This window comes from Chanodichthys erythropterus, chromosome 22 (assembly GCF_024489055.1).
Source record: "Chanodichthys erythropterus isolate Z2021 chromosome 22, ASM2448905v1, whole genome shotgun sequence".
NCBI lineage: Eukaryota > Metazoa > Chordata > Actinopteri > Cypriniformes > Xenocyprididae > Chanodichthys > Chanodichthys erythropterus.
This window is the reverse complement of record NC_090242.1, coordinates 21,885,673-21,895,907: the sequence shown is the minus strand read 5'-3', so window position 1 is coordinate 21,895,907 and position 10,235 is coordinate 21,885,673. Positions and strand designations below refer to the sequence as shown.

Below are 10,235 nucleotides of genomic sequence, written 5' to 3'. Positions count from 1 at the left end.
AAAAAAAAAAAAAAATATAAAATGTATTTCTTACTCCCACTTATAACAGAAAAGACCTGGATTTCATTAGATACAATTTTTCACATTGCTGAGTCCCAGAATATGTAGTACTAAATAAGATGTAATAGTACGCTTACTGATACATTAAAGAAACAGCATAACAAACAGGACTCTATGTATATGCATATGTATGATCACTTTTATAAAATAGATAAAGCAAATATTTGTTACTAAAAATAATACTAAATACTAATACTAAATTTTAACCCTTTTTTCTAGCTCCTGAAACCTTAACTCTTGCTGCAACACATGAAGTAAAAACTTGTTTACGTACTGCAGTAATATTTAATCCATAGATTACAGGATTAAAAACAGGTGGGACTATAATTAATTCTAAAGCCAAAAAATTTCGCAGACTCTCTGGAATGTCATTTGATCCGTATCTGCTAAACGTAACATCAAAAAGCAAAGCAAGCGTGAAATTTATCAGTGATAATATATGTGGCAGACACGTTTGCCAGAATTTCTTTCTGCTTTCTAAAGATGCTTTACATGCAAAGATCAGCTTAACATAGGACACTATAATAATAACTGCACAGCTCAAAAATATAACAGCAACAATATATCCATAGACATTATTCACAAAAGATGATGCACAAGACAGTTTTACAATTGACCAGTTGTCACAATAGAATTTGTCAATGTGATTTTTACAAAATGGTCTCAGGTTTGCTAACAGGACTGCTGGAATCACAGAGATGTTGGGAACAATCCATGAAAACAAAATTAATTTCAAACAGGTGAATGTAGTTAATTTGGAATGATAGTCTAAAGGTTTGCATATGGCTACATATCTATCATAAGACATCACTGTTAATATTGTAAATTCACACAGTAAAGAGCTGTAAATAACAAAGGATTGCAGAGCACACATGTAAGAGGAGATCACATATGAATCCAGTATTAAATTAGACAGAAATTTAGGATAGAATCCCGAGGCTCCATAAACCCCATTAATACAAAGATGCGACAAGAATATGTACATCGGTTCATGAAGTGTTTTTGTCATGATAATGATCATAACAAGACGTATATTAATTGACAATATAAGCAGATAAAGGAAAAGAAAACAAGTGAAATATATATGCCTATATGATTTAGATTCTTTGGGCACCATAAGAGTCAGTATCATAGGATAAGACATGTTATCCATCAAGTTATGGATATTCCTTCAAATCACTCAAAACAATGATATTCTGAAATAATAATAATAAAAATGCACATAAAATTTACATAAGACAATATTAATATGTGCTAAAATGGCTACATTCATTTACAATATACTCATTAGGCTTCAGTATTCATTGTTGGCTGTATAGGAAATCAGACAATCAAAGATGGAGCTTAGAAAAATAAAATTCTGGAGCTGTGTATCTGCATGTGTAAAACTGGAAGTCTTATAACATCTTTTTTTCCAGCTGGGAAATCATTTGAAGATGTTACAAAGCATCTTGGGATTAATTATAATTATGGTCCTTGCAAACTTTGTAATCCTTATTTGGAACTTGGAAAAAAGGCAACAAAGCCAAATAACATGTCGAATTTGGTATATTATTTAGTTTGAATCGTTTAGTTTCACTTATCAGCATTAAGTGGAGAAGTAACTACCAATGTCACCTGGTCATAGCAGCAAACCACTAGATAGCTGACCTTCACACTAGACCACATCAACCAAGAGATGTATGGCCAAGTCAGGAGGATGTAAACCGCACTTTATTGCTGGATCATGGACAGAACATCCACAATTTAAGATAAACAACAAAATCTGATCTCAGGCTTCACATTTTCCCCATTGAAAAATCTCTTCTCATGAGCAAAACAGTTAGCTCTCAATTCAGTTATAAGTTCATATTTCAGAACTAGACTTAAAATTTAGGAACACAGTAGGAATCAGTAGTAAAAAAACTACAATATTTAAATTAATGAAATAATTACACAAAGCTCCCAGCAAACTCTCAGGTCTTTTCTAGTGACACTTTCTTTACCTTTCCATTGCATACTGGTTCTGTACATTGGAGCGAGTTTCATTTGACAGCTCAATTACAACATATTTAGTTGTGGCCTAATAGTTAGAGAGTTGGACTTGTAACCTGAAGGTCATGGGTTCGAGTCTCAGTACCAGCAGGAAATGTTGCTGGGGGGAGTGAATGAACAGCGCTCTCTTCCACTCTCATTACCCACAACTGAGGTGCTCTTGAACAAGGCACCTAACCCCCAATCACGTGCTGGACACTGCAGCCAAAACAGCCACTGCTGATGTGTGTTAACGGTGTGTGTGTGCACTTGGATGGATGAAATGCAGAGCACAAATTCCAAGTATGGGATGCATTATTTGGACACACGTCACTTTCACTTTATTCATAATTGTTTGTTAGGTTTTACACTTTATTCTAGTTTATGAAACATTCAATCTTGCTGCAGTATTTTGTGTGTATTTGTAGTCCATAGATTTTATTCCATAGATTAGAGGATTAAAACAGATGCAACTATAGTTAATTCTAATGCCCAAAAATTGTGGAGACTCTGTGGAATGTAATTTGCAACATATCTGCATGAAATACAAAAGCAACACAAAACTGAAATAAAAAAATCTTTAAAAAAGTAGCATCACTGATGTTGTAGAATAAAATGAAAATATCTTTAGCTTGTGTTGACCAAAGACCTTATTTGAGGCATTTAACCTCCCATAAAAAAAAAAAAAAAAAAGAACCTTGGTAACACTATATTAACTGCACACTATGAAGCAATAGTTAAAGGGATAGTTCACCTAAAAATGAAAATTACCCCATGATTTATATATGGATATTTTTCTTACAAAAACACATCCCTTCACTTCAAAAGGCCTTTATTAACCCCCTGGAGCCGTATGGATTACTTTTTTATGGATGGATGCATTTTTTTCTGTCTTCAGAATGTGGGTTACCATTCACAACCATTATAAACCTTGGAGGACTAAGGGTATATTTAAATATATCTCAGATTGTCATATAAACCTAGAATGGCTGTAGGGTGAGTAAATCATGGGATAATTTTCATTTTTGGCTGAAGTATCCCTTTAGGCATTGGTAAATAGTCAATTCATAATTTATAAAACATTAATAGACATTAGTAAGCAGTTTATAAATACAGCTATAAATGCTTTGTTCTTGATTTATAAGCATATTTATAATGTGTTTAATAATTGTATTTTCATTCTTTATTAATGACCCATTTATCATTTCTAAATTAAGTATTACATTATTTACAAACCAGTTATTTAGGAGTTGTCAGTGGTTCATAAGATCATTTAGAAAGTGTAGGTAATTGATGAATAAACTATTTAAACATACATTTATGCATATTATTTAGACATATAGTAATAGTTACTCAGTTTGTTAATAAATGCTTTATTAACACTCATATCCCTACTGTATTTCATGATTAATTCAGGTAGTTATAAATCATTTAGTAGTTGTCAGTTAACTATTTTTGTGAGCACTATGCCTCGTAAACCTTTACAAAGTAGATTGCCACCATCGTTGAGGTTCATACGTTAATTCTTGATGTTTGTGTGAAGCTAAAAGTCAGCTAAAACGCTTATATATATATATATATATTGAGTAAAACAACAGCATACCTATTTTTTTATCTGATAATCACAAAATCACAAGGCTAATGTAAATAATACAAAACTAACAGCTAACATACTCAGAGATCAGACCTTGGATCAGTGAATCAGGCCAATATGATGACTGAATTCTCATCAACAAGTAACCAATGTCATGTGACCAGACTTGCAATTGTTGCTATAACAAATGTGGTTCAGTAGCACAACCAGAGAAAAAGTGATGTTATAAGGTCAAGGGTCAAGAGCCCAACTAAAGCAAACATTTTACGTCCATAATGGTGACTTCAAACTTTATTATTTTCAATAAAACATCAACATCTATCCCTTTGTTCTCATCAAGAAATTTTGCATGAAAGAAATAAAGTCTAAATGGATTGTAATAAGCGAAGGGTTAGTGTTTAATTTTATGTTGCTGCCAGTCATGTGACAGTGTTTTCAGCTTATTTAAATAAGGAGATTTTACTTTATTTTTAAGGTATTTGTTTGGTACCCTGTGCTGCCAATCATTTGACCATTTTTTTTTTTTTTTTAAGTGAAGGTGTTTGATAATAATTAATAAAATCGTAATAATTCAGGAAATACCTGTTAAATAACAGTGTTTTTCAGCTTATTTAAATGAGATTTTTCTTTGATTTTGTGTTTAATGTTTGGCAGCCATTGCTGCCAGTCATTTGATCGTTTTATCATCTGTTTTGTTATTGTATTACTTATAGATTATTCTTGTAATTTTACATACATTTGTATGTAATTTAAGACTAAAATTTAAAAATACAGTAATTTTTCTGTATAAAAAATGTGAATTACTGCAATTTGTCATAATGTCATAATGCTTAAAATAACAGCAGAGTTGTTCATTTAGAGATAATTTTTCTGAGTTTTGACAAAGTTATTTTTTGTAAAATTAGGATTTTTTTTTTAAAGTGCACTTCACAACCGGTCAGACTACAAAAAGCAAGTCTCGCTGATTTGTCTAAAATGCATGAGCCATAATGACATGCAGAAGAAGAAACCTTTTTTATTGTTGTTTGTCAGCACAAACACAGGTAGTGAGCACATTTAGTTAACATTTATAATTAATATAAATAAATCTTAATAGATATATAAAGATATATAAAAGAACAATGTGTTTAAACAGCATAAAAATAATAATAATAAAAAAGATACGAGTCCTGCCTGTTGTTGATTAATGTTCTACAACGAGGGAATGCAGAACTCTTATACATAGTCTTGTCACCGGAAATTGATCAATTGTTCAATCAGTGTCCTAATGTGTAGTGAGCCAAGGTCTTTGCAAGTGCCTGAATTCATGTACACGATATACTGATTTGTGAGCTATAGGGAGATGATTGAGACACACCCGTACTTTACTAATGGTATCATCTTTGGTGACTATAGGGGGCTGCCAAAAAATAAAAGTAACCTCCGATTACTGCTTTTTTTATGACATCTGGTATCAGGCTCAAGTCCTCATGATAGACTTTTAGTGAAAAGTTTTATGCTCCCCTTTTTACAAACAAAACAAACCTATATTAAATCTGAGATATTTGGGGTTAAATTATCAATACTTCATGTCACCTCTCAATACTACTGATGATGTATTGAGAGGTGACATGATATTTAACAGATTTGTGTGCTGTAGCCTAAGTAAAATTTTAAAAAGGTGAAATTAATAATACCTTAATAATTAGTACCTTTCTGGATCTTGAGAGATGAAATGTTATTGCTCCCTATGAAGGCCTCATGGAGCCATCGGATATCAACTAAAATATCTTAATTTGTGTTCCGAAGATTAACAAAGGTCTTACGGGTGTGAAACAGCATGAGGGTGAGTAATAAATGACAGAATTTTCATTTTTGTGTGAATTAAGCCTTTAAGTCCACCTGTGCATATAAGTCATGTCAATCAGTATGTTTGTATATAATATAGCAAACAGGACAATGTATAATTCTTTATTTAATGATATTTATACATGATTTTACACTTCTTTTACGAACTTCTTTGAGTTTTAAGACATAGATTAAAGGATTGAATAGAGGTGGCACAATAATCATCAGTAAGCCAAAAACAACATACATGTTCTCTGGGGCATCGCTTGAGCCATATCTGCTAAACATAGCATCAAAAAAGACAGTAAAACTACAATTTATCAATGAAAATATATGTGGAACACATGTCTGCCAAAATTTCCTTCTGTTTTCTAATGATGATTTACATGCTACAATAAGTTTAATATAAGACACAATAATTAAAGCAGTAAGAAAAATATAAAATAATAAGACAACCAGTGCCATTGTGTTATTAATAAAAACTGATTCACATGAGAGCTTTACCATTGACCAGCTGTCGCAGTATAATTTGTCAATATGATATTTACACACTGCCAACCTGTTTAACAACATGACTCCGATGAACATAGAAATAAATGGTACAGTCCAACAGAATAAGAGTAACATGCCACATGTATTTTTGTTCATCTTTGAGTGATAGTCTAAAGGTCGACATATGGCCACATGTCTGTCATATGCCATCACTGCTAATGTAGTACACTCACACATAGCTGAACTGTAGATCACGAAAGCTTGGAGCATGCACATAAAAGAAGGAATCACATATGAATCCAGTATTAAGTCATGCAGGAATTTAGGATAAAATCCTGTTGCTCCATACAAATAATTTACACATAGATTGCACAGAAAAATGTACATTGGTTCATGAAGGGCTCTCTCCAAAATAATGACCACACTGAGCCAAATGTTCAAAAACAGTATCAAAGAATAAATAACCAAAAAGCATGTGAAATATATATGCCGATATGATTTGGAGCCTTTTGGTTCCATCAGGGTGTAGACTGTGGTCTTGTTGTCCATTTATGTTAATCCAAAAATTTGTCCCTATACAAAAATCATGGTGATTTGATGTGACCACAAGTCACTGAACAACACTAACAGCAATGATCTAGTTAAAAATATGACATCAAAAATGACATACATTCTCTTTGAACACAATTAGTCCTAACACTAATTATTTGCTCATTGCTGTTGAGTTGTTACCTTGCATGTTGAAAATCATGAAATGGAGGCGTTAAAGATCATTGATGTGCATATAAATAACTTTTGTGATTTGGAAAAATTCTCTGAGGCTCTTGGAAAGAAACCCCATGGGTTCAGTATACATTGGTAGTCTTTGTGCTCTGTGCTTTTCATAAAATATTCTTTCAATAAAAATGTATTTATATATGTACAATATAAAGTATATAAAGTTGAGATATAAAGTTTTAATGGCTTCACTTTTTGCAGTGAAGCCATTAAAAAAAAAAAAAAAAAAAAAAAAAATGGTTCCCCAAGGAACCATTTTTGCCTTAGTGTGAAGAACATTTTAAAAATCTAAAGGCCCTTTTCCACTATAAAAAAGTGTGTAGAGTGTAGTGCTTTGTTCAGCTGTTTAAGGGGCCGTTCACATATCACGTCTAAAAACGTGTGGAAAGCATGGCCACGCCGGTTTTTTCCTACTTTCCACAAGCGATTGCACTCAAATGGCATCTGTCGTTGCTATGCAACCATGAACTGAGCTCTCCACGATGACGATTAAGTATCAGCAAAGGATTAATTGATTTCTAGCCCTTATGTTAGCTTTACTACTACATATATTTATGGAGATGAGATATAAAAACCACCCTGTACAGCTATGATCAGCTGTTTGGCTGAGCTTTCGATGTTGTTACAGAAAGGTCGAAGCTGATCGGTTGATTCTTGTCACATGCTCTGTGGTGCGCTTGCGGCATTCTGAAAAGTTGAGATGTTTTCATCTCACCGTGGCATAGGCCTGCCTAAAAAAAATGAGCGCGCAGCACCACATGCGTGTCGCGGCCATGTCACTTCTACATTTGAAATAACAAACTTGCGTGCGTAAAAGACACGATATGTGTACAGCCCCTTAGAGGCAATTTCACTTTTGTCTCATTCGACAGCGAAACCCAGTGTAATAGGCACTTGTGAAATCTCGCCAATCTTTGGCCACAGTACGATGATGACACAAGGTGTGAACGAACGTATATGAAAAAACATGTCATCAAATTTGTATTGTCTAAAGCAGGTGTGCCCAAACACATTACTGGAGCCTCCCCAGCACTCCTTTCTCTGACATACCCATTTCAGGGCTGTGAACCACTCCAAATTTTTATACACTTCACTCGCTAACTTCCCTCTATCTCGTGGACTCAGATGTGCATCATTGCTTACGTTGCATGAGTGCCCCCTACTGGCAGAAGTCGTGCATAAGGTTTAAATGAAATGCACTAACTGTTGTGTTCACACCGCCACGTCAAAGTGACAGGAAGTCATTCATTTTCAATGTGAGTCGGCAGCGAGCTCCGGCGAGAGCAGCGCAGCACATCTTGGACGGTATGGCTGTCGAAGAGAGTTGAAGTGATCGCACCGGCGCCTCCATGTCATGCAGTGAGTAGCCTACTCTCTCCACACAAGCATGGATACGCGCCTAATAATAGCGCACTTTTATCTATCCCTGCGTCTCAATCAGCTCCTTAGGTCGTGAATCAGTATAGAATAATAGCCTTATCTAACCGCAGCCCAAGAATAGACTAGTCATCAAATATAAAGCTAATGATTGACTACATATATACATGTTATAGACAACAAAATAATGTCTAAAGGATACTTTTCACTTAACAGGTTCTCATAAATGACAATCCATTCATGAATGGCTTGGGTATGCAGAGCATTCGCAGCTTATATGGACCACACACCACTGATTACGCCACTGTTTATTTCTTTTAATTTTGATGATTATAACTGACAACTAAGGAAAATCCCAAATTCAGTATCTCAGAAAATTAGAATATTGTGAAAAGGTTCAATATTGAAGACACCTGGTGCCACACTCTAATCAGCTAATTAACTCAAAATACCTGCAAAGGCCTTTAAATGGTCTCTCAGTCTAGTTCTGTAGGCTACACAATCATGGGGAAGATTGCTGACTTGACAGTTGTCCAAAAGACGACCATTGACACCTTGCCCAAGGAGGGCAAGACACAAAAGGTCATTGCAAAAGAGGATGGCTGTTCACAGAGCTCTGTGTCCAAGCGCATTAATAGAGTGGCGAAGGGAAGGAAAATATGTGGTAGAAAAAAGTGTACAAGCAATAGGGATAACCGCACCCTGGAGAGGATTGTGAAACAAAACCCATTCAAAAATTCAACTGAACAATACACTTTTCACTCATACACATGCACACACATTAATTTATTTTTTATATTTAGGATTTTGTTGTATTGGCAGCTCAGCTGTATGTGGACACCTTTTGAGTAGAAATGCATATTGCAATTTTTTTGTTGCAAATAAAACTCCCATAGTCCATAACTACTGTAGTTTTAACTTATTTTAATATAAATTCAGTCAAATCATCAAACATTTGTATGACTTGCCAGTGACTTGTTTGACCCAGGCTATGACTTGACTTGAATTGCTTGACATAAAGCAGCGACTTGACTTGACTTGACTTGATTCTCACAAAAGTTGACTTGGACTTGCTTGAGACTTGAAGGCTATGACTTGAGACTTACTTGCGACTTGCACATGTGTGACTTACTCCCACCTCTGGGGTATTGTGAAGAGGAAGATGCGATATGCCAGACCCAACAATGCAGAAGAGCTGAAGGCCACTATCAGAGCAACCTGGGCTCTCACAACACCTGAGCAGTGCCACAGACTGATCGAATCCATGCCACGCCGCAATGCTGCAATGATTCAGGGAAAAGGAGCCCCAACTAAGTATTGAGTGCTGTACATGCTCATACTTTTCATGTTCATTCTTTTCAGTTGGCCAAGATTTCTAAAAATCCTTTCTTTGTATTGGTCTTAAGTAATATTCTAATTTTCTGAAATACTGAATTTGGGATTTTCCTTAGTTGTAAGTTATAATCATCAAAATTAAAAGAAATAAACATTTTAAATATATCAGTCTGTGTGTAATGAATGAATATAATATACAAGTTTCACTTTTTGAATGGAATTAGTGAAATAAATCAACTTTTTGATGATATTCTTTTATTATTTGACCAGCACCTGTGTGTGTGTGTGTGTGTGTGTGTGTGTGTGTGTGTATATATATATATATATATATGTGTGTATATATATATATATATATATGTGTGTATATATATATATATAATGTATATATATATATATATATATATGTGTGTATATATATATATATATATATGTGTGTATATATATATATATAATGTATATATATATGACAAAGAAAAAAAAGTTAAATAAAAAAGGTTAACAATGTTTTTTGGTTTGTTTTATTTCCATAGCATTCTTTAACTCAAAATGCATGAGAAAAGCATTGTTGATATCAGGGAGTCATTTTCCATTGTTTGGATGCACCCTAGGGCTGGACAGTATAGTTTTTAGGAATATATGGATATATTTTTCAAAGCAATATAGATTGATAGCCTATATCATTTAATATAGCCTGATGTCACATTAAAATAATTTATTGAACCAGTTCTTAAAAAAAGATAAACATTGTGTATCACCATTC

The 10,235-nt window shown here is 33.9% G+C and overlaps 2 protein-coding genes across 2 annotated transcripts; both read right to left on the bottom strand.

The window, feature by feature from the left end:
• Nucleotides 1–262: 262 nt before the first annotated feature.
• On the bottom strand, nucleotides 263–1,213 carry LOC137012258 (olfactory receptor 5M3-like). Its single transcript, XM_067375392.1, has one exon. It carries the CDS (start codon nucleotides 1,211–1,213, stop codon nucleotides 263–265), a length of 951 nt encoding a protein of 316 aa, XP_067231493.1.
• Nucleotides 1,214–5,617: 4,404 nt separating this feature from the next.
• Nucleotides 5,618–6,535, bottom strand: LOC137012801 (olfactory receptor 2A12-like). The gene has a single exon (XM_067376264.1). It carries the CDS (start codon nucleotides 6,533–6,535, stop codon nucleotides 5,618–5,620), a length of 918 nt encoding a protein of 305 aa, XP_067232365.1.
• Between the last annotated feature and the right edge of the window lie 3,700 nt (nucleotides 6,536–10,235).